The following is a 26,076-nucleotide window of genomic DNA, read 5'->3' as shown; positions in this document are numbered from 1 at the left end:
ACCTTGAAGAATAGGTCCACGGCAGTGGGATATGAAACATGTTAAGTTTTGTTGGAAAATAAGATATATATGTGTGTATATACATATGGAAACATGGGATGAAGAAGAAAAGGTAATCTGGGGTAATAAGATAAGCTTAGTTTAGACTTGCTTCATCTAATGCAGAATTTCCTGCAGGAGAGCAATCTCATTAGAACTGAGATGTATAAACATTAATCTACTGCAGTGTGCCTTTAGGGGAGATGTGGGAAAATTAGTTTGGAAGTTATTGTTGTAGACCAGGAAAAAAGAGCCTGAAATCAACATGGAAGCTGAGGAAATAACAGCTTTCCTTAATAAAGTATAAAATTGTAATGTAAAAAAAAAAAAAGAAAGAAAGAAAAAAAGAAAAAAAATTGTAATGTTATAGGTTCAGCCATCTCATTTGATTTTCTCCAACAAACCTATTACATATGTGTATTGGAAATATATATATGATTACATATTATATGTATATGAAACATAGGAAAATATTACTGATCCCCACATTTTTACACAAAGAAACTGTGGCTCAGAGAAGTTAAGAGTCTTCTAAGGTCCAGTGACTAAGTGGTTGAATTCTAAACTTAGTTGGTTGGTTCCCAATCCACTAAGACAATTTAGAAGTAGGAAATGACTAGAAACGATGACCCTAGAGGCATCTGTAGGACATGAACATGAGGGTGTGAAGGCCAAGAAGACTGTGAAGGGTCAACCCTGGACTCTGTCCACATTTCAGTATAAGCAAAAGGGGCTAGTAAAAGAATGAAAGGAGCCAGCATTCAGAAGGTAGATGAGTGCTTAATCATGAGAGAAGAGAAATAAAAAGTGAATGGAAAGAAGCAGGACTTTTGGCTGAGGAAGGAGACGGGCAAAATCCTCCCTGGGAAATGCAACTAGAAAGCTGGACAAGATTGATAAAACCATCATTTCAGCAATCTGGAAACTGACCAAAGGCACAGAACAATCTGAAAAGCATTTATGCTTTAAAAACTGTAGACCTTTGGGTAAGAAGAGTGAGAATTTGTGGCACTCTGGCCTGGGGTGAACACCCACTTCTCCCTCAGCTAAAGAAGGTTCAGTGACTAGAAGGTTCATTTTGGGTGGGACTGGCTGTGAGGACTGGCACATCTCTGCTAAAGTTGAAGAGGGCTCATTATTAGATCTGGAGTGGTGGGCAATGCACACACCTAGAGATACTGTCAGTGGAAATGTCTTGAGGTGGGCTAGTGAGGAAGACCGATGTCACCACTAGCTTGAAGCTGTGGTTGGAGGTGGAGGGAGAGGGGGAGGTTAGATAATAATTTTCTTCACTGAGGTTGTGTGAATGATCAGCAAAGACAGAAGACAGCTTTTATAGATTTAGCCTAAGCAAATTACTAAATAAACAAACAAAACTAACCAAAGCCGCTTTCAGTGGGGAAAATCAAAACCTAGAGTTGCTACAACAGACTATCTAAAATGCCCTATATTCAGCAAAATATATGAGAAACAGTAAACTGTTACTACTTACTAAACTGAAAAAAGGCAATCAAAAGAAATTGTCTCTGAACACAGATACTGGATGTAGCCAGCAAAGACTTCAATGGAGCTATTATAAAAATGATCAAAGAAATGAAATTGTATTTGAAAAACATGAAAAGCATAACAATAATGAATGCATAAATAGCAATTTCCAAGGAGGAAACAGGCATTATAAAAAAGAACCAATGGTAGTTCTGGAGTTGAAAAGGACAAGAGCTGAGATAAAAAATGCACCACAGAGACTCAACAGCAGAAGAAAACGTCAATGAACTCAAAGAAATATTAATAGAAATTATACAATCTGAAGAACAGAAAAAAGATTGAAGAAAAATGAACAGTCTCAGAAACTTGTAGAACAACAAGAATACCAATATATGTGTAAATGAAGTAAATTATTTCAAGAAATAATGGCTGAAAACTTCTCAAATTGATTTTTTAAAAAGTACACATCTAAGAAATTCAAACCTAAAAATAGATTGATTCACATTAGACACATCATATTCAAACGGTTGAAAGACAAAAGCAAAAGATAAATCTGAAAACAAGAGAAAAACAATTCAGCACATACAGAAAATATCAATACAATTCGTAACTTCCCATATAAAACAACAGAGAACAGAGCACAGTGAAACGGCATTCATTTTGCTGAAAGAAAAAAAAAACTATTAACCAAGAATTCTGTATCCAGCAACACAATTCAACAGTATAGGAAAAAGAGGGATATTCCCAACTAAACAAAGACCAAGAAAATTTGTTGCTATCTAATCTCTAATCTCTGCCTTGCAAGAAAGACTTATCACTTTATGTAGAAAGGAACTTACTTCAGAAATGATAAATATATGGGTTAATAAATATATTTATAGATATATTTTGTCTTTATCCTCCCTTCTTTCAAAGACATAAAGTTGTATAAAATAATAATTACATCACTGTAATTATAAGATGAAAACATATACAGTGGTAATCCATAGGAACTAAAAGCACAGAGCATGGGAGAACAGAGATGCAGTAGAGCAAAATGCCTAGAGTTGACCAGAATTAAGGTTAGTATTAATCTTTTTTAAAAAAGATTTTATTTATTTATTCATGAGAGACACACACACACAGAGAGAGAGAGAGAGAGAGAGAGAGGCAGAGACACAGGCAGAGGGAGAAGCCGGCTCCATGCTGGGAGCCCGACCCGACGGGGGACCCGATCCCGGGTCTCTAGGATCATGCCCTGGGCTGATCACACTAAACCGCTGAGCCACCTGGACTGCCCAGGTTAGTATTAATCTGAAGTAGACTGTGATAAATTAGTTTTTATTTTATAATTTCTCCAACAAACAGTAGGAAAACTAAATGAGAAACTGATTAAAATTTAGAGGAATTAAAATGGTAAAATAGAAAATATTTAGCACAAAAGAAAGCAAAAAAGGAGCAGTAGAATCCCCACCCCAAGAACCTTATGTGATCAAAAGAATTCCTTCTGGATACTTAAACTTTATAAAATAATAAGTTACTAACCACTTTGACTAGAGAATCAAATAGAAATTACTATGGTGTTATTAAAGTATATTATCCAGATTTGGTGAAATTGAAAAAAAAAATCAGAACACATATATAAAGTGATACACACACACACACACACACAATCCAGAATAATAATGTTTGCAGAATGTTAGGGTTTATGGCACTCATTCTTTATATTCATTTCTATGTTCCTTCCATTATCTCAACCTCTGAAAGGAAGAAAGGCAGAGACCTGAATGGGAGCTCACCTTATAATTTTATGTTTATCTTTATAAAAGCTAGACTCAAAAGCAGAGAATTTACTGCTCAGCACATGGCACCTGCTCAATAAACATGTTAAATTTGCAGAGATCATCTTTGCATAATTCAGAATAGCATGGAATTTGGCGGTCTCAGAAATAGGTCTCAATTTACAGACCAATGCTGTAATCCCAGAGATGCAGGGTTTCACAAGATGTGTCAATCTAAACTTTAGATCTAGACGGCATTATGATTTCTGCAGAAAAACTAATTCATAGCCTTGAACAAAAGAGTCCAATTACCTGAATTTCTTCTACTACTGCTTTGAACTGAGGAATACGCTCGGTCATGTTTTTAACCAGTTCCATTGCATTATCAAATCCCTTCACGTATTCTCCATACATCTTAAGGAATGGTGCCAATTTCTGAAGGATGTCACCAATTCTAGGGGTTGTTTCCCTGTACAAAATAGAGAAACAGGTCATTAATATTTCTTATAGAGTAAGTGAATTAATAGGACTCCAAATGAAGTGATCACTTTATCTATTTCTACACACGCTCTGTGCTTTATCAGACCCACCTTGCTGTGAGATAGGTAGAAAACGAAGCAGCACCTTTTTAAAGGGAATTTAGGAATGACATGGTAAAAAGAGATACAACCGAGTTTTTAAAACTCCAGATTACCCCTGATATCTCATCTCCACTAATTAAAAGATAGTTTGGAGAGCAGATATGAAATCCTTTTCAACCAAAGCTAAAAATGTACCACAACTTCTATCAGTGGTCTTTACCATAAAAATTTAACACAAATGTTTGGCTATAGCTCTGTGTAGTGTTATTGTATCAATTCAAAAGCAAATAACACAGCATCTAATGTGACTTCCTTAGATATATCATTTGCCGTTTCCTCCTCTTACCATTCTTGCATTCGTTTTTCCAGCTCTGGCAATAGGAATTTACTATGGAAGGCATTTATTGATGAGATATTAGAAAAGATTTTATTCACCATCTCTGCTTGAAATGAGCCTCGATTTGCTTCTTCTAATAATTTGCAGTAAAATACCTGAATAAGAGAATAAAGCAAACATTAGTTCAAATTTATTGGTTACCACCTAACACTGTGCTAGGCATATAGTAGGCTCTCAGTAACTTTTGTTGAATCAATGAAATAAGGTTCATGGTTCAAGAAATCAATCATTTTCAAAATGTCCGAATATATGTTTTGATTGAGTAGAACCAGGAATTAGAAAACTTGACTCTAACCTAGGCTATGCCTCTATTTGGGGTATGTTAACCTTTCCTATGCCAGAGAATTTCCAATTGAGGTAAAGGAATAAATTTACTCCTATCTATAAGTAGAGTTAAGAGAGGTGGAAAGCTTTATATACAACAGTAATTGTGGTATTTTTCACTCCTCTTTGTTTTGAATGGCTTCAATGGCACGTATATCATAATGCCCTTTATTGTAATTTGTTGGCATAAATATCATTTTCCCTGTGAAAACTATATGCCTCCTTAGGGAGGGAGGCTATCATAATTTAGTTCCCACAGTAGAATGCTTAATAAATATCTGGTCAATGGATAAATAAAAGAGTATTTCAGTTCACAGATGTTTTCTTGCTTTTAAGTAAGTAATAATGCATGATAATTTGAACAAGTATAAGAGGATAAAAAGATCTTCTCCTGTACAAAATAATGAGTATCTTAAAAACAATTAAAAAAATTGCAGTCTTAGCTATACTCCACTAGGGCTACTATACCTCTTAATTGCCATTCTGTTAAATGTAGGCAGAAGGAGGTCTGTTCCTTCATAATGTCCAGATGGTTGTTAATTTTCTAAATTCACCTCCACTGCATTTTCTTGGGAGGCAAAAAGAACACAAAATTATGTCCTTGGAGACTCCAATAGATAGGATATTTTAAGTAATTAAGACTCTAAATTCTAAAAGGTCAGCAATAGCAGCTGACAAAAAAGAACAAAAAAGAAAAAACAAAAACCCGCAAAACCTGGTAAGAGGACAAGACACATTTCCATGATGGGAATATCCAACATTTCAGGTCTGTAATCCTCACAAGGAGAAAAATTCTTTCAAAGGTACAAACTCAACATGAATTGATGGACTTACAATGAATTTCTTCAGAAAGTGAGTGTTTTAAGTCACAAACTCATTATTTCAAAGAACAGAACCCTTAATCTGGCCCCTTAAGGCTCACTCTAACAGGGCCATAGTTTACTCTAGGAACTGATGATAAGGAGGTATATCCAGGGAGGCCTGTTGCCACGAAGTTCTAGTTTTCCAAAGGCAGAAGTGGGACAATGCTTCTTATAATTAACACTCAAACACGGCAACTTTCTCATTTAATAAGAGGAGTCTATATCAGCAATCTACCAATTATCTTGCTCTTTTATCATTAAAATAATATTAAGATGCCTTAGTTTTCAAGTGATTCTTATGATGCATTTAATTTTTTAAAATTATGATGCATTTTAAAACTTTCTTTGCAAACATATATTTGAAATGATACTCAAGGCTCCACCATGATGAAAGTACAAGATTGGGAAAAGTAAAGTAAATGTCATTTCCAACAAATATTGAGTACGCAACTTTACACTTGTATTAGATGTCTCCTATAACTGGAATGAGTGAATGCTCAAAATTTCTCCTGGCCCTATTAATTCAGATGACTCACATGGGGCTGAAGAGCACACGAGGCAAATAGAATCAGTGACATAATCACGTAGGAATTCAAATCACCAATCTATTTATATTTCTAAATTTTTTTTAAATTCAATTAATTAACATATAATGTATCAATGATTTCAGAGGTAGAGTTCAGCAGTTCAGTCTTATATAATACCCAATGCTCATTATATTATCACATGCCCCGCTTAATGTCCATCACCCAGTTACCCCATCCCCCCAACTCCTTCCCCTCCAGCAACCCTCAGTTTGTTTTCTATGATTAAGAGTCTCTATGTCTCCCTCTCTGATTTCATCTTATTTTATTTTTTCCTGTCTTATTTAAATGATAATGGTAACATGGCTCTAGGATCATAATAAATGGTCAAGAAACATACCAGTGTTTAGTGTTGAAAGATACAGGCATTTCATGACTCATAGAGTCCTTGAATCTGCTCTTTATGCATTGAAAACCTTTTGTGTCTAGTGAATTCACTGACAAAGCTAAAAATCCTAAAGATTTCCTTGAAGAAAAAGCTTTCACTGGCCAAAAACAGTCATGCCCCTCATATAGTTTCTAAAATCCCTTGATTACTAAAAATGATGTACAAATGTCAAAAAACAACCCTGAAAAGGAAAATCTTACCTGATCTAAGAGGTCAAGTCGGTTGACATAAGCTCTTTCTGTAAGCAAAAGTTCATTGGCTATTTTGTGAAGTTTTTCCTCATTAGTTTCCTAAAAGTAGAATAGATGTTCACATATTAGGAAATAAAGCTTGGACATATTTTTCAAGTAACAAACACCTTAGCAAATGGTCAAAACAGTTTTCTCAAGCTTTTCGTGTACCCAATTCCTTTTAGCCACAAAGGGTCAGCCAACCAGAAATGAACAAAATTAAAAATAAGCAATCCTCTAGATTTAACTTACAACATCCTTAGCCTCTGTCAAAATTAAGACTATCATCTTTGTCCTTGAAATACCTTTTATCTTTCTCAGACACTGTATTTGGCTCATTTTCTTTCTGCCTCTTTTAGGCCACTCTTTACACATGATTTCATCACTCTGTCAGATATCTTGTCTAATTATTAGCTCTATGTATCTAACTTTTTTGCCTTTCAAAAAAATGTTAGGGAAAATTTCAACCACATGAGTAAACAGTAAAATGAACCAGCACGTATCCATTACTGAGATACAACAACTATCAAGTCATTGTTAATCTTATTTCATCTATTTTCCCCTCTCCTCTCTTTACCCATATTATTTTAAACACAAACATTTTATTTCCTCAGTATATGTCTACTTAGCCTTTAAATATATTCGTAAAGCTTTGCTAGTTCTATGAGAATGGGAATATTTTTTTCTTGATAACTTGATAGCTCTCTCTTGTCTACTACAATGCTTCAATAAAATACTGGCATTCAATAAAATATTGCTGAATAAATGAATGAATGGGTGGCAATCACACAAACCTAACTATTGTTGGACATTTACTACCACTTTGGTATGCTGCCAATGTAAGACCAAACTCATCTTTTCAGGAATACCTCTATCCTACCACCTCCTACCCCCTCCCACCAGAACTTTACCAGCCTGGCAAGTGTTCCATTCCTTTCCAGTTAATCTATCTTTGCATCTTGAATCACTCTAAATTAGGTTCCCTACAACAAAATCCACCTGGCTATGAGCTCCTACTCATACTGTTGGTATCTATCCTTTAAGTTTTCATCACTGCCACCTGGTTTTGCTCATACCCTATCCCAAGCCCAATCCAATCAGCCCACTTGATCGGATTCTACTATTTTTTGGCTAGTTAGATTCACCTTCTATGCTGTTTTATGAGCAATCTTTCTAATTCTGCTTTGCCAAGATCATTTTACTTTCCATAGAGAGAAAACTTCTAACAGTCCTCTTTTCACCAGCAGGATAAAATCCAGACTCTATGTATCATTCAGGTTACTCAAATCTCATCTTTACTCACTTCCTCAGGCTTCTTCCCAATTTTATCGCTGCAGGCACACTTCCCTCCAAACACACCAATCTCATCCACCATTATCCAAACATGTCCATGCCCATTCCCAAAACTTTCTTCTTTTGATCCTCTCTGCATGGTATATATTCTTGTTTCATCTTTCTAGGTGTTTAAGACTGTTTTTTGGGGGGTTGGCCTGCTTAATTTCCATTCCTTATCCATGGAGCCTTCTTCAACTATCCAAAGCTCTTGGCCTTGGTCCTATTAGAACTTACTATCTATTTTATACTTTAACATCTTTTTGTTAAGAAATTTCTACCTAACTACTTGGCTGAAGTACCCTTTTCATTCTAGGCAAGTATGAAGCAGTCAGAATTTAGTAAAAACTCTAACACCAAAGCAGAACAAAGTATATTTTAAACCAGTGTCTTACAGGAGTACTGAAGTGAGGTATTTTTATGTTAAGTCTTTAGGTAGTGTAACATAGTACTGTTTAATCTGTGGCCTCAAAAACTCTGAAATAAGAATTGTGTAGTCATTAAATCCCACAAAGACAAAAGTTTTGGTTAAACAATAAATTCAGGGTAAAGTACAAGCATTATTGTTTGCCTGTTTGACATCCTTTCCCTTCACTTTTCTTTTTAAGATTTTATTTATTTTTATTTATTTTTTTTAAATGTTCTTTTTAAAAAATTTTTTTTAAATTTATTATTTATGATAGTCACAGAGAGAGAGAGAGGCAGAGACACAGGCAGAGGGAGAAGCAGGCTCCATGCACCGGGAGCCCGATGTGGGATTTGATCCCGGGTCTCCAGGATTGCGCCTTGGGCCAAAGGCAGGCACTAAACCGCTGTGCCACCCAGGGATCCCAGATTTTATTTATTCATTCATGAGAGACAGAGATAGAGAGAGGCAGAGACATAGGCAGAGGGAGAAGCAGGCTCCATGCAGGGAGCCTGACGTGGGACTCGATCCCAGGTCTCTAGGATCAGGCCCTGGGCCAAAGGCAGGCGCTAAACCACTGAGCCACCCGGGCTGCCCTTTCCCTCCACTTCTTAATGATAACCAGATTTGGTCAGGGCATCTACCTTTTTACTATGTAGCCTTTCCTTTGGAGAAACTATCCTCATTCCTCAGATCAAAAAGATGGCTCTGATTGGTGTAAGAATCAAGAATACATGGGTGATTGTTTCAGGAGCCCATGAAACATGAGAGAATATGCACTGGGGCTCCCTGCTCTTAAGAAGGAGCAAAAGAAAAATAAATCTCTTTGATGCTTTATGTAAATGAGGATACTTGTAGGCTTGAGTGCCATGAGCAACCACCCTGTAACCACAGAGATGAAGCTAGTAAACTGCCTTATTATTAAGCCAGGTTGAGTCTTATTGGTGTTATTTGTAGTTAGAAGCATCCTGATTAGCATGGAAAACTGAAATACTATGAAACACATGGGGTGTATTCTGTGAAACTGAAAAGCTCTCAAATAATTTTAAGCAATTACTATTTATAGAGGAGAAAATAATGTACTAGAAATGTGACTTTCAAACCTGTAATAAGTGAATACAAATACATAGTAAATATATAAGAAATAAATCATTTCAGAGGTCACTATGCTATTCAACATACAAGAAATACTGACCTGCATCAACACTATACACCTCCTCTCCTATCATCAGCTCCTGTTAACAGATCTGCCCTTTTTCAGAATGTTGGGTAAATGGAATCACACAGTACGTGCATGCCTTTTGAGTCTTGCTTCTTCCACTTCTCAAAATGCATTTGAGATGCATCCATGTTGCCATTAGTACTAGTGGCTTGTTCTTTCCAAGCTCTTAGTTTTATTCTAATAGCAGTACTCTACTACTTTATCTTTTTGACTCATTCACACATTTTCATATATTCTGATCCTGGTTTTGACAAATACCTTTAAGAAAAACCACTCAGCAAAGTTTGTGCCATAATAATAATAATAAAAAAATACACCTCTCATGAGTCAGAGAATTAATTAACCAGCAGGTCATACTGTCTGTTATTGCTATGCAATGAAGTCACTCCTGAGGTCTTCTACATCCTATAGGATCTTAAATAGGAAGCTTATAATAAACTATCTTTTGCTGACTCTAAATCATACTTTGGCTGAACTCGGCAAATGGTAGGTATCCTGGTCATAATTTGCAAAATCCAAAGGAGACACCAGCAGTTATTAGCAAAAGCTGTGTCCTTCCACACAGATGGTTTTCTAAGGTTAGGTCCCTGACCTTGCCAAAACCAACACAAAGATAAGCAAAAGTAAACTTGCTGACACTCAGTTTAATCACTCACACACTTTCACTTTGTGCAAAGTTACTAGGGATTTTTGTGGTGGAGTTAAAGGAAATCACAGACTCAAACAATTTCACCAGAAGAACAGCTAACATTTACCCACTGATTACTTGTTATGCAGCAGACACTGTTATATTTTACATAAATTGACTAATCCTGTGCTTGCTTCTGCAGCACCTATACATATATAAATTGACTAATCCATATAACTCCAAAAATCTAATCTATAAATAGATACATTATTCCTGTTTATAGGCAGCACACACATGTAACAAGACAGAATTCAAAGACTCAGAAAGGCCAGGTGACTTGCCCCCAGTCACACAGTTAAAAGGTAATTGAATCAGATTCCAGTCATATAAGAGAGTATGGGATTTTATATCATGGTCAGTAAATCATTGGCGCTCACTCTAACTCTTCTCTGCAACAAGAAACAAGGCTATAGTAAGTACCTGCAAGGGAACAGACTAACACTATACAAACTGTCTACTTGTAAATTAAAAGCAATATCTACTAGGCATTTTTTTAAAAGATTTTTAATGTATTTATTCATGAGACACACAGAGAGAACGAGAGGCAGAGGGAGAAGCAGGCCCCATGCAGGGAGCCTGATGTGGGACTTGATCCCGGAACTCCAGAATCACACCCTGGGCCGAAGGCAGGCGCCAAACCACTGAGCCACCCAGGGATCCCCTCTACTAGGCATTTTAATTTATATTCTTTCTCTACTATACATTCTATTTATAGCAGGCTTTTCAACATTTTAGTAAGAATTATCATGTATTAAAAATTCAGTCATGTTTGATGTAATGATATGATGGCTTCTAATGTTGAATTAGTTACTGAAACTCATCTGTGGGTACATTTACAAAGAAATACATGATCTGTCTGCATGCATGGGTCTCTACTACTCTATCAGACTTATGCTTAAATAACACAGTTGTTTTAAAATTGCTCATACACTGGGATTATAGTCTGGTATTTTTTTAAATAGTTAAATAGGTCAAGTTATATAATATTGTCCCTTATTATTTGCCATTTTTTAAAAGATTTTATTTATTCATGAGAGACACACACAGAGAGAGAGAGAGAGAGAGAGAGAGACAGGCAGAGGGCAAAGCAGGCTCCATGCAGGGAGCCCGACGCGGGACTTGATCCCAGGTCTCCAGGATCACGCCCTGAGCTGAAGGCAGAGCTAAACTGCTGAGCCACCCAGACTGCCCATTATTTGCTATTTCAAAACTATATAACCCCTACTTTGTGCTTAGCACTTTACTAAGAAGTCATATATACTCGTGATTCTTTGGAAAATAGTAATGGCTATGAAATATTGATTTAATAAAAAATCCTATTTGTCTCTATTGGAACCTAATACGCAGACTTCACTTTTTAAAAAATAATCATAAATATGCTATTAAAAAAGCATCTTATTTCCATATTCCTCTATAAAGTATTTTTTCACTTGCAAATGAAACTATATCCCCATCTTGAAAGCTGATTCTCAGAGTATTGCCTCAAACAAAAATACAGCAGAGTATGTCTAAACTATCCAAATTGCAAAGGGAAGAAGCACGCCTCCCCCAGTAAAAGATTACACAGTTTACTTTCCTCTGCTTCTCTTGCAGTTCTTTTGCATGGTGCACTTCCTGGGCGAGGGCTGTGCACTTTCATGCCTCCAGTAACCTTTTGGCAGATATCTGCTCCATTCTCATAGGTCAGGTTCAGCCTGGTTGCTAGTCACTGTGCCCGCTGGCTCATGAATATGCTGCAGAGTCAGTTCTGCCTCCTTATTTACAGATGTCACCAGCTCCTGCAGCTCTTTTCAGACCTTTTGGCATGACTCTTCCCTATGGCAGGAGCCCAGACAAAGTGCCCCCGCTGCAGCTCACAGGCCTCACTTATTGGACAGGCGGAAAATGCTTGGGTAGAGCTGGTGATTCATTCTTCAAGATCGCCGTGCCATATGCACTGCCACATGCCTCAGAACCACCAAGCAGGGGAGCAGATATTTTGGAACGAACTTCACAAAGGTTAATCGACAATCAGAGTTTCCTAAAAGAAGCTTTAAGGGCAAAGCCTTCAATTACATAAAAAAGAATCAGAGGTTGATATCATGCTTTGCCACTCTTCAGTTATGCTTTTTTAACTTTTCAGTACATGTTCTCACGACTTCATTTTAAGCAGGAAGAATTGTTTTTTTCTAAAAACATTAAACCTAAACTACTAAAAGTTCTTATCGCTTGTTCCATATATTCATTACAGGCAGGTTATACCTAAAATAATATGTATGCAAGTTATTGGGTTTTATAGGACCAGAATGAATGCTTCAAGTTTCTCCCTAATGAATTAAATTCGTCCACGGAGAAGGCAGACGTGTCTTTGTGTGAATACATGTGTTTCTGCTTTCCCTGGGGTCCATTCTTTCATAAAAAGATGAGTCAACTTAGGGAATAATCACTTGACATCCACATTTTGATAGGTCATTTTTAATGTCTTCCTAGATATTAAGGTCTTTTATGTGGGTCCAGGTGGATAATTTATTTATTTATTTATTTTTAAAGATTTATTTATTTATTTATGTGAGAGAGAGAGAGAGAGAGAGAGAGAGAGAGAGGCAGAGACACAGGAGGAGGGAGAAGCAGGCTCCATGCCGGGAGCCTGATGTGGGACTCGATCCCGGGACTCCAGGATCGTGCCCTGGACCAAAGGCAGGTGCTAAACCGCTGAGCCACCCAGGGATCCCCCAGGTGGATAATTTAAAATGAGATCACAGTGATATTTGAATGTCACATAATTGGCCTAACATCCCAAAAAGCACCTTTAAATCTCTAACTTGTCTCGACACCTTCATTTCCATATTCCAGAATTCTACAGATTTGTTCTCATTCTATTAAGGAACAGAGAAATCAAGGGAGGGTATCACAAGTGAAAGACAGTGACAGCCCCCACTAGTTAGAGGGCACTTACTGTGCTAGGCACTACTGCATGTGCTTCACACAAATTATCCAGTGGAATCCTCCTAATACTCCTGGGAAGCAGGTATTGCTAACCTCTCATTTTACAGATGAGGAAGCAGTATCTTTTTTTCTTTTTAAGGTTTTATTGATTTATTCATAAGAGACACACAGAGAGAGGCAGAGACATAGGCAGAGGGAGAAGCAGGTTCCCTGCAGAGAGCCCAATGTGGGAATTGATCCCAGAATCCCAAGATCACACGGAGCCGAAGGCAGGGCTTGAGGCATCCCAGGAAGCAGTGTCTTAATGAGGGATGGGTAAGCTGCCCCCAAATCAGCTAGAAAGAGACTGAGCCAGGATTCAAACTGAGGTCTGTGAAAATGAAGTTCTCGCTCTGTTACATATCTTTAAGGAAGAGAAGTCCCTGTGGATGTGTGGGACAAGAAGAGAGAAGATAAGGGAATAATTTACAGATTTTGTGTTCAATTAAGATCATGTAATAATGCCATAAGGACGGTCATGTGGTCTCAGGGAAGATTTGTAATCAAGCAAGAAATTTATCACCAGGCTCACATTACACGAAAAAGAATACTCACTATGATGCACACACATTATTCTTTTCCCAGGGCTTCATTATATAGTACCACAAAAATAGCTTATTACTTTTGCATGATCCTTCAGGAAGTTTTAGGAGCAAAGTCCAAGCCTACTTTCCACCCAGCAGCAATATTTTTCCAATCTGATGTCCTCTACACTATTTATTCATTTAAAGACAGGAGAATAGGCAAGTGAGAACTTTTAATCAGAAGGTTTACATTCTGTGCTTTTGAGATAGGGTGGGGAGAAGGACAAGAGAGCTTGCACGGAGAAGGACAATTTAGTTACTTGCACAAGATCAGACAGGAAGCGGTAGCAAAGAGAGAACTTTGTTCTTCTCATACTCAATTTAGTATACATTAGACTATATTGTCCTTTGCCTCTTACAGAAATAAAAGACCAGGCACAAAGAAGAATTTAATACATACCTACAATCAATGACTAAGTTAACCTATCCCAAATCTACACAGAACATCAAAGTAATTGGGTCACTTACAAGTATTTCTTATAATTCCCTAGAGTTAAAACCTCGTGCATAGAAATGAGTGCACTATGTCGAAATAACCTATGGTCCTCATGCAAGAGAAACACACAAAATATAGGAAGCCAGGGTTAAAAAAGGAAGCGGCATGCAAAATTATCTCTGTGCATCCCACAAAGGGGCATGCCAGCTTTAAATGGAACCGACAGCTGCTGAGATACTCAGCGGGCAGGATATGCTGAACTTTGGATCTATCAAGGGACATCTCTGGCCATGAGTCTGTTCATCTTGATTTACAAATAAGGAAACAGGATTTTATTTTATGTTTATTATTTATTTATTTATTCATGAGAGACACACAGAGAGAGGCACAGACACAGGCAGAGGCAGGAGAAGCAGGCTCCATGCAAGGAGCCTGATGAGGGACTCGATCCTGGAAATCCAGGATCAGGCCCTGAGCCAAAGGCAGATGCTCAACCGCTGAGCCACCCAGGTGTCCCTATTTTATGTTTATTTAACAGCCAGCTCACATTATGTTTCAAGGCACTGTTCTAATCCTTTACAATGACTCAATGATCCATGCCTCGTAATAACCTTATGACCTAGGTATTGTTCTTTCCATGTAGCACATGAAGAAACTTAGGTACAGGTAGGTTTAACTGAGCCGCTCGAGGTCATACAACTTCTAAGTGACTGAGCTGGGTTGCAAACCTTGAGAATCTGGCTCTTGAGTCTGTCTTCCTGACCACCAGGTTTTAGTATACTGTTTTTTTTTTTTTTTTAGATTTTATTTATTTATTCATGAGACATACAGAGAGGCAGAGACACAGGCAGAGGGAGAAGTCTCCTGCATGGAGACTGATGTGGGTGGGGCTCCATCCCAGGACCCAGGGATCACAACCTGAGCTGAAGGCAGGCACTCAACCACTGAGCCACCCCGGTGCCCATTTTGTTTTGTTTTGTTTTGTAGCCACAAACAACAACTGCTATGTTTTTAAGATCTGGATTTTCCATTTCTCTGCTACCCATACTAAATATCATCTTTATATGCATTGTGATCTCCAAACACCTCGCTTTCCCAAACCTCCTGGTTCATGTCAACATTCTGTGAAACCCTATCCTTGGTTCCATTATGTCATTGTTCTCTTGGGACTGCTGACTTGCAGTCATTGCCCCACTCCCACTGTAAGTTTGATCTCTTTCTTGAGTTTCAGGTCACTCAGCAAATGCTGGGGAGACTGCTGATTGCGCCCATTACCTTTGACCTTGGCCCTCAGAACCTTATTCGCAAGTCCCCAACAAGAGCTAAACTCCTTCACTGTCCTCAACCCCTTGAGGCTATCTCACTGGCTTCTATGGGGGCACATCCCAAACCGACACATTCAGCACCACACCTAGTCACCTCTGCACTGCAGTCTTAGTACCTTGTGCACGGAGTTCCCGACTCTCCCTACTTCTTGATTTATGCTAACAGGGAAGAAGTCACCCTCTCAGCCATGCTCTAAACCATGCTCTGAACCTTGACTTTATCTTTGAGTTCTCTTTTCCCCTTTACCTCAAGATATCTTAGTAATGGTTATTTATCTCAATCCTCCATTTCAGCTGTTTCCTCTTTGTATTTTCTGCAGTGCCTTGCAAAAAGTGTATGCAATATAACTGGTACTGCATTTAATTTGATTACCCAGGTTCTCTGAGCTAGTTGGCTATAATGTCCCAGTAAGACCAAAGCCTCCAGATCAATCCTAGTTCCATATTCTAAATGATGACCATCTTCATTGGCTCACCAGTAATCCTGTGTCCCCTCCCCCAAATCCTACAGTTCTCATGACATTGCTCTCTCTTTTTCCTCTCACACAACTCACTATGTTCCCCTTTTGATTACTTCTGTGCTCTCTAGGGCTCAGTCCTTGCCCTTCTTCCTGTTCCTGTACATTCTATTTTGGCAATATTAATCACACCCTTATGTACATCCTCTTACAGGCTTATCCTCTTTCCTGAGCTCGAGATCCGTATTTCCACTTGCTTAATTAATATCTCCTAGTGGATGTCCTACAGGTGCCATCAACGAGTAGTACAAAACTAACCTAATTAGAAACTCTACTCCCTGCCATCATTCCATACACAATTACTTTCCTTCCTGCCTGCCACCTCAATTATTTCATTAACATGTCAAGAAACCAAGGCCTGCCAAATCAGGTTCAAGTACCATGTCTGAGGTCACCTAGTTGGTAAGTGACAAAGCTGGGGTTTGAAATCATCTTTTTTATTCTAAAGTCTTCATCCTGAATCACAGACCATAATGTCTTAGAGTATTCCATTTTTGTTTTAGACATCGTCATGAGGACATCCACAAGTCCCTCAAATTCAGTATGTCTAAACTCAATTTTTCTGCCCTCCAAATATGTCTCAACTGAAGAAGATGAAGAAGTCTTCTGGAGAAATTGTCTACTGTGGACAGGTGTTCAAGAAATCTCCCTTGCGGGTGAAGAACTTCGGCATCTGGCTGCACTATGATTCATGCAGTGGCACCCATAACATGTAATGGGAATACTGGGATCTGACCACCGCAGGCGCAGTCACCCAGTGCTACCAAGGCATGGGTGCCCGATGTGTGCCCGGGCCTACTCTATCCAAATCATGAAGGTGGAGGAGATTGCAGCCATCAAGTGCCACCAGCCAGCCGTCAAGCAGTTCCACGACTCCAAGATCAAGTTCCCACTGCCCCATCGGGTCTTGCGTCATCAGCACAAGCCATGCTTCACCACCAAGAGGCCCAACACCTTCTTTTAGATGCAGAGCCTGCTGGTGCCCAGGTCTGCTTAAATAAACTCCTTGGGTAAAACCAAAAAAACAAACAAACAAAAAAACAAAACAAAACAAAACACAAAAACCTACTATTCTCTTGTAGTTCAGAAGGTGATATACCATCTGCCACTTCATCCAAGCTAGGAGTTGAACATGACTCATTCTCTACCTCCATCAGGAGGCCCTCAGAAATCTCTCTTCCTTGTCCTAACCCTCTGTCGCATCCGGGCAGGGCTGCATCCGTCCAGGACTGCATCCTCTCACACCTGGATTACTGCAGTTCCCTACAACTGCTCCATCTGTTTTCCTTTTATCTGACTCATTTTTCTAAAATCCACCAATGTATAATCATGCCACTTCCATACTTTAATTAAGTGCCTCTGAAGCCAGATAGTATTAGGCTTATGGAAAGTTTGAAATATCACAGGAAAACACCTATGTTTAATCCTACAAAACAGGATGCACAATGACTATACATTAGGCTACTGAAAAAAAAATTTTTTTTTCAAAAGTCAGCTCAGAAAAACAAGCTAGAATGTTAAATACTAAAGGAACTCTCTTTGAGTGGCAGAACTATGGGTGATTTTTGTATTCTCTATGCTTTGCTCCATTGTCTTGATTTTTCTATGGGTATTAATTTTTATCCACAATTTAAAAAATGCATTGTTTTCAGGGGGAAATGGTACAGCACAGGCATACAAACCCACTGCAATTTGTCCACAGCTTATATTTTCTTTTTAAGCCTATCCTTCTATCCCTCACTCAATTCTCTAACCCTCTGGCCTCATTGTGGGGCCAGAAACACCCACAAATATGGCTTCTCTCCACCTGCCTCTGCTCGTTTCTTATGCTTTGCCTCTGCCTAGATATAGCCATTCCTCCCTACCTCACCCCATCCCCACTGATTCTCAACCACCCAGCAACCTCCCTACCCCCACAACTTTGCTTCAAGCTCAAACAAACTGCTTCTCAGCAGCCTGCCCCTTAACCAGTCCTCCTCCAGGCGCAGACCATTCCTCATCTATGTTTGCAAAGCATGGATTGCACCATAGCATGGTGACTGTCTCTCTACTGGGTACACCGAGGCTTTAGAGGCAGGGCATGTCTTGTTCATTTGTTTCTAGCACCTAACACATTCAGTCCCACACACGGAATCTGCAAATGGAACAGGTGTGTGTGGTTTTTGCTTTGTTTTGTTTTGTTTTTTTTCAGGTACACGTTCTTTGAAGTTCATTTTTGTCTCAGTTTGCTTTCTTACACCTTTCCAATATACTAAATGGAGCCTCCACAAGATAAAGGACTTTCTAAATCCACCATTTATTTCTAAGTGAATAGAGAAAAGCTATCTTTAAGACTTTTATGAACCATCCATATGGTTAGTGGGACAACTTTTCTGTTATTCAACACATTGCTTTAAAACTCTTACAGTTTCAGTGAGAACTTTCACTGTAATGCTAGCAACAACAAAGACTGGTTAGTGAAGCTGGATAATGCCATTGCTCCTGCTGTCTTTCACATTCTTGGAATGGAAGCTGAGTTGGCAAGAGAAGAAATAGCTAAGGAGTAACTTACTATTTGTCTTCAAGTCTAACATGATCTCAACAGCTGTCCCCCTTTATTTTTCAAGAAGTGAAGAGAAAGAAATTTAAAGCCTCACAAGGAAAGAACTTGTAGCCCATCATTAAAAAGGACAACCAAGGTCAGCATTATGTTTGAACTCCCAGAAAATTCTGATACCTCATATTACATCCTGCAAAATCAACAGTGTTAAGCTTTACAATTAAGTGAAATTAAAGGAAAAAAAAGGAAAAGTGACTTAACCTGGATTACAGCACTGGTTTTCAATTTGCAATACTTCTGATTTTGATTGTTATTCTTTTCCTTAAGAGATGATAATCTTTTTAATTTTTGAGTATGTTCAAAGGTTATAAACTCTCAAGGTTCATATTAAAATATAAGTAAAATGATAATTAAAAAACAACTAGAAAAAAAACTTAAGTTTTTCTTTTTTTAAGATTTTATTTATTTGAGACACAGAACAAGCATGGGGAGAAGGGAGAGGTAGAGAAAGCAGACTCCTGGCTGAGCAGAGAGCTTGATGCGGCAGGGCTCTATCCCAGGACCCTGGCTGGGATCATGACCTGAGCCAAAGTAGACACTTAACTGACTGAGCCACCCAGTGCCTCAAAATCTAGGTTTTTCAAAAATTATCAATTCTCTATCAGTTCTACCAAATTTCTATCTTCATCAATTCCTCACTTTATTATGTAATTTTTTCATTTTTGGCAAAATGATTAACTTAAAATGTAAAATATTCTTCATAAAACTGCTTCCTGAGCTTATGTTGCCAATAGCAGATTTGTAATTTATATCAACTTTAGTCTTAGAAACTGCACATCTGCATATTTATATCTGGCTTATACAATATGAAATACAGAAGAAGGAAACAGTGAATAAATCTTAGAAAGATCTACAAATACAACCTGCTAAAATATATCTTGGATATTAAAAGGCTCATGAAAACTATAAAAAGAAGTGTTTATTAGATGGCATAATCAATGAATGAATTCTGCATTAATGCATTTCTAATGAAGCTTACCCACTGAAGCACATAAATCTGAGAAAAAAAAAAATTTTTAAATGAAATTCATTCTAAAATGTCCTGACCCATTTACCTGAGTCTCTTAATATAGTTAAGCTATTTATGATAACCCAAATTCGTGATGCCAAACAGGATTATAATACTGTTACCCCTGATGCCCTCAAGTATGCAGCTCTGCTTGCACATGTGACATTCTTCTGCCCCCCTGTCATTTATGGGTTTTAATGTTCCTTATAACGACATCTCCTTCTTAGCAGACTTCAGTCATTTAATCTCTTGTAATACATAATTAACTTTAATTTGAAAATACTGATAACACCTTACGGGTAAGAGCTAAAGGTGTCACCAAGTACTCACAATTTTCATTTAGTTCAGAGGTTTAAAAAAAAAAAAACTATCTGCTTACTTAGAGGTGTCTGGCTATATTCTAGATCACTGATGTTGCAAACAGTTTAAATATTGGAGGAATGTAGCTTTGCTAAAGTGCAGTAAGGACAATAGTTTCAATGAAGTAGGTATTCTTTACCTTTTACATAGTAAAAGTAACAATATTCTGTATTCACCATTGAAGTGATTCTTGATCACAATACACTAGATAGCAGTGAAAATTACACAAGCTCAAGCTGAGATGATTTTCAAGTCAGTTCTCATTAATAATGACTGTTCCAAGATTTATTTTAATGTGTGCCTGCCTTCCAAACTATCTTTGTGACTCTACTCTGCTCCTATTCCTTCACCCCCTGATCCCTCCTTTTCCCATTCGTGGCAGGCATTTAAGAAATAGCCATTACATTTAATACTGGTTAAAATGTAGCTAAGTCTGATAGAAGTCTCTATATCAGATTATATAAAGATTGAAGTAATTTTTTTCAGTTGTCTGCATAGTGAAACTCAGATATTCCACTGTATCTTAGAGGTTTAACACATTAGACTGTTCAAGAAGCAGTTGACAATATGGGGGGCTATGCTTACAAAGGAAGATACCCATGAACAACAGCAGAGAATTATTATTACAATATCACTATAAAGGGCTTTATGATCATACCCGGTTTATATCCTTTAACTAAAGGCACAAATAATTTAATTGATTAGTTTAAGGTCATACTAATAGTTAGTGGACAAGCCAGAAGCAGCACCAATACTTCCTGGTTCCAATCATTCTACCATATACTACACTAACTTTTTAAAAATCTCATTTTTCGTTTCTAACTTTGACAAAATACATATAACATAAAATTTACCATTCTAACATAAGTGTTAGAAATGTTATTTGAACAAAGACAATGTAACAGACACCACGGCAGCAAAGCAGAACATATTCTCACCATGTAGAAATTAAATCCTAATACTCCCTTTTAGATGAGATACACACGTGGTATTTTTGTATCAAGAGCTCCGCAGAGAAAATTGCATTTTTCTTCCCACATATAGCATGTGCCATCCACTACTTACATTCCCATTTAGGAGAAAGGCCGGCTATACTATTTCATTTCACCAGTTTAATAAGAAAGCCCCTATTTAAGCCTCTCCCAAACCAAATAAGGCTCATCCATGAGAATGTACAGATAATAATACAAGACAGGAAAAAAAAAAAGTACTACCTAGCAACTACAGGGATTACCAATGAAAATATTAATAAGAATAGCTCTTACTGTTTTATAAATACTCGCTGGTGGCATCATCCCAACTATAAAAGGACAAATGTAGGAGTCTTGAGCTTCTTACTTCTAACCTTCTCTTCTGTTCACCATGGTTTAAGCACAGCGGCACTAAAATATACCACTACATCAAGATGTAGTGAAGAGATTCACTTTGCAATGTCCTGTTTCTTTAACGTTTCAGATAATGTCACCAAGTATGACTCACTTTTCTCCCACCCACTTCCTTATTTAAACCTTCCCCGCTTGAGAGTCAGCACTTAAAATTAATTCACTAACTGGAAGAAAATAAATCCCTGGCTTTTTGTCTCTTTGGGTTCGTTTTCAGGGTCAGTGAAACTGTACCATAACGTGGATTTTATTTTACTTAGAGTTCTAAAGACATCAAACAATCACTTTTTACTCTAATATTTCAGTATCAGTCCTTTTGAATTTCTTCCTATATTAATGCTACTTATGGCACACGGCACCATAAAAAAACCCTAAATAGATTTAGGACTTGGATTGGTCATTTACAGATTTTCCTATAATTGCCAAATTTTCAATTCTTAACTCTCCTACACACATTGTTATTTATAATCAAAAAGAGAGACTGAGTAATGGGAACTCTTTTATATTCCAGGGAACTATATGATGCTTTTATTGCATCTTTGATCTGAGAACTTCCAGGTACTTTATAAAAGCCAAATTTATTAATCCTTCCACCATATTGACATTAATAAAGAACACAAATGCAATGGTGTTGTTACTAGAATTGTATCAAAGCTTCTGCTGTAGTACAGGTAAATCATGGATATATCCCACCAGCAAATCAGTCCTTATGAGCTTAGATTTTGCATACAGGCAGATATGTCATTTAAGCAGTTCACTGAACTGTAGCCCTCTTTAGAAACTATTTGAACTTCTAGTTTGCCACAGCCTCACCTCTCTCTAGTACATTACTCGTGGATGCTGTAATCACTGATAATTCCTGCATTTAGGCACTTAAGTTTGTGATTCTTTTTGCATCAGGGACACAATACTGGCCTGTGAATCAGGGCACCAAGTGTCCAGGCTACTGCTGTGAAAAATCATTTCAGCTTTCTGGAACTTAATTGCTTAATTAAGATGATATTTAAAGAGGCTTCTAAATCCAAGAGTAAGCCAATTGTTTTAAAACTATATTAGCTAGAAATATGTAAAAAAATTTAGAAGCCTGGAATGAGTAATGGTTACAATCTGTTGAATAGTTTTTGAATATTCCATATTTGTGTCCTTTCATGAAATATTTGCTAGTCCAAGTTACTCTTTCAGACTAGAAACATCTGAAAAGCAAAAACTATACAACTTCCTCTTGCTTAGCCCATAAATATTAGCCCATAGATATTCCCTGATATCTAGAGCAACAAAGAACGTCTTCTTCCTCTGTAAGTGTAAACAATAAGCTTACAGTTTTCCTATAATAAAGTCTTCAGAATGATTGGACTTTTCAAATCATAATAGGAAGATCAACAGAAACTATACCAGAAAAAGTGAAATATTTCCTCATAGAGTTAGGGGAAGCAACCATTAGCAGCTAAAGCTTAAAAATTATTTAACTGGTGGTGTGGGTGATCTGACTCATTCATTTCACGGGTGCTATTAAGTAGAGTTTTTAAAAACAGTAGTGGAACAGTTGGTGCTTCCTCCTACTTATGAGCTAGGCTCATGCTTTACCTTCATCTCCGGGTGCTGGTCCAGCTGCTCTGGTTCCAGAGGGCTTTCTCCATCTTCCCGCTCTTGCACCTTGGCTTCCATGTCTGCCCTTCCTTCTTCCGGGGGGAGCACCTGGCTGACCCTGGGAGTCCTGCAGCTACTGTCAGAAGCATTTCCATCATAGTCATTTGCTGTGGGGGTTGCGGGGCGTGTGGTTGCTTCCTCCTCTCCTTCTCCATTCACTAAATTCACAGCAAGCAAGGGTTCAGAAGTTTGAACAGGAGTCTCTGGGCTAAGAGTGACTGCTTTATCCTCCTCACATTCCATCTGGTTTTGTGCTGCCATAACACCGTTAGCCACACCAGTCTGTACACCCTGAGTTGGATCTGTGTCATTTTCCTGCTTCTGTGGTGGTTGCTGGGAGAGGAGCTTTTGCTGAGGGGTGGTTGTCAGTCCATGCCTTCCTGGGGTTCTGGGAACATTCAGGTTCACACCAGAATCTTTCTTCAAATCACTGTAAGTTGATAATGTGCTAAAAGATATAATACAAAAGAAGCATGAAAACACTGGCAAAGTTCTAGAAGACAGACCAGCTTATTCCAACTGAAAGGAAAAGTGAAGACTTTTTCCTTTGATGGTTTTAGAAACATTGATTAGCATAGCTGAGTATAGTTCTCAGTCTTCTGGGATGCCACACACAAACATTTAAGTAAAAAGATAAGACTGAGCATTTGCTATAGGGTCTGGAACATTTCCTCGTGTTGTTTATCAACATGGCTCGCCAGTAAGGACTGAGATGTGAGAAATATTTATAGTTAAAGCCATCTTTTCCCAAGATTTTCACTTTCATATATTTTTAAAGATTATTTATTTATTTATTTATTTATTTATTTATTTATTTGAGAGGGAGAGACAGCATGAGCAGGGGGAGAGGGATAAGCAGGCTCACTGCTTGGGGCTGGATCCCAAGACCCCAAGATTATGACCCTGAGCCGAAGGCTTAACTTATTGAGCCAACCAGGTGCCCCGCTTTTATACAGATTAAAAACAAGTACAGTCAGACCCCAATTGATGAATAGGTTAGAAATCAAAGGTTACTTCTGTTTAGAAAGCAGAACACATTCTCAGAACTTTACCTCTGCTGCCATAACCTAACTGACTTCTCTGTTTCCAGTCTCGGTCCTCTCAAATCCAGTCTCCCCGAGTCAACCACAGAGGTTGAACTGTGGCACCCTGTATACTTAGAAGGTAAATCTGGGATCCTGCCCCCCCCACCGAGGATTCTGTACACATGAGCCCTCCACTGGCCCTGGCCTTGTTCAATTCCATTTGTACTCACTCACTGAGCTCTTGCCACTCCTGCCTTCCTGCTGTTCCCACACTCCCAACAAGCCAAAGTGCACATCTAAGGGTCTCTGCAGCTGTTGTGCTCTCTGCTCAGGATGACCTGCCCCAAGACATCGGTGTGGCTGACTCCTTCCCATCATTCAGGATTCTGTTCAGATGTCACCTCAAAGAGGTTTTCTTGGATTATTCTATTTTAAGTGCACTCTACCATAAATTACATATTTCGTTTTAATTTTCCATAAAGCCCTTGTTATTATTTGATATTATATATAACCCTAATAGTACAATAGAACCTAATTGCCAATATACAAATATTTGCATAAAATTTTAATCTAGGATTCCAGGGAGGAAAAACATAAATCTCTGGGCTGCAGTCTTGGAGAGATTCCTATGACCTAATAAGGAGATAAAATGAACACAGACTTCTACTCTGTGAGGGTGCAGATCATGCCTACCTCATTCTCTGCTTTCTTCCCACCTTGCAGCACAGTGCTGGGCCTATGGAAAGTGCTCAGTGCTCAACAATGAGTAACGGGGATTGTAACAATGATCATAGCAGTCACTCAGTAACAGTAGCTAGCATTTATTAAGTGCTGGAAAGTACATGGTATTCTTCACATGATTTGTTTCAACCTCATAATAATTCTAATACAGGACCCTAAAATAGAGAAATTGAACCTTAGAAACTTGCACAAGGCAGTGATGTCACTTTGCTAAGAAATGATACAGCTAGAGTCTGAACCATGAAGTCTGACTCTAAATCCCTGGTCTTCACCCCACATTTTAATATACCAGAACATGAAGGAGAGAATGAGAAGCAGGTAAATAGCCTGCACACAAAACATGGGAAAAAAGTCTAAGTCTGGCCTCTTCCCCAGTGTGGACAGAAGTTACAAGCTAAAAAACATGAGAAGAAAATCCAGGTCTGTCCTCTTCTCCAGTGCAGTTAGAAGTTATGGGCTAGAGGACACAGCAGCATGGTCCATGAACAATGCTCAGATATGTGTTATCTTCTCCTTTCATTCTTTCTACTCTTCCCAGATACTGCTGATCTGGACTGGAGAATGGAACAGAGAATAACCACAGACGGCAAGAAAGTAATAAAAGCCATGGTAAGCTCAGCATCACAGGAAGGAAAGGAAAAATTTGGCAAGGGAAAATACCATATATATAAAAGTTGGTGGCCGTCAATGTAAATAAGTGTCACATACTCCATCGTTCATATTTGCCTTCTAGGGAAGTATATCCTTGGCCTAGATGATTTCTCAAATGGTCCTTGGAGATTTGAGTGGTATGGCCTTCCTTTTCCTGACTACGTCAGTGTCCAGAAACCCAGCAGAAAGATCTTCAGCAGGTCCTCTGAACCAACTTTAGGCTTGCTTAGGATTTTTGGAATGGACTGTTTTGGATGAAGGGCAAGAATTTGCTGTATAAGTGATATCCAGGAGATATTCACATGGAGGTGGGATAGAGATAAGGTGGCGATAGGTCAGTAAAAGCAGTGGTTGAACCAATATATATATTCCTGCTGTTTTGTGGATGCCAGACCATGGGGGAAAAACAGTTGGCCTTGAAGCATCCTTAGGAAAAACCAGTGTTCAGTTTTGTACAAAATGTTATTTCTTTCTAAAATCCTGAAATCTTTCATAGGTTAAAAAGACTAGTTTCTTTTTTTTTTTTTTTTAAGATT

The 26,076-nt window shown here is 38.1% G+C and overlaps 1 protein-coding gene and 1 pseudogene across 5 annotated transcripts in view; one reads left to right on the top strand and one right to left on the bottom strand.

Annotated features, from left to right (window-relative positions):
- FGD4 (FYVE, RhoGEF and PH domain containing 4) overlaps positions 1 to 26,076 on the bottom strand; it is a 222,444-nt gene that overhangs the window by 30,029 nt on the left and 166,339 nt on the right. For 4 of the 5 annotated variants that reach the window (XM_041735521.1, XM_041735524.1, XM_041735525.1 and 1 more), the window contains exons 4-7: positions 23,061 to 23,571; positions 6,622 to 6,711; positions 4,212 to 4,357; positions 3,597 to 3,753 (exon numbers count right to left, since the gene is read on the bottom strand). In XM_041735521.1, the coding sequence (XP_041591455.1) occupies positions 3,597 to 3,753; positions 4,212 to 4,357; positions 6,622 to 6,711; positions 23,061 to 23,571 (904 nt within the window). Of the gene's footprint in view, positions 1 to 3,596; positions 3,754 to 4,211; positions 4,358 to 6,621; positions 6,712 to 21,359; positions 21,532 to 23,060; positions 23,572 to 26,076 lie in introns of those variants that run through there. The other variant, XM_041735526.1, reaches the window with a different exon arrangement.
- LOC121479738 lies at positions 16,567 to 17,944 on the top strand (annotated as a pseudogene).

Source organism: Vulpes lagopus, chromosome 21 (genome assembly GCF_018345385.1).
Source record: "Vulpes lagopus strain Blue_001 chromosome 21, ASM1834538v1, whole genome shotgun sequence".
NCBI classification, from domain to species: Eukaryota; Metazoa; Chordata; class Mammalia; order Carnivora; family Canidae; genus Vulpes; species Vulpes lagopus.
This window is presented reverse-complemented; position numbering and strand designations above follow the sequence as displayed.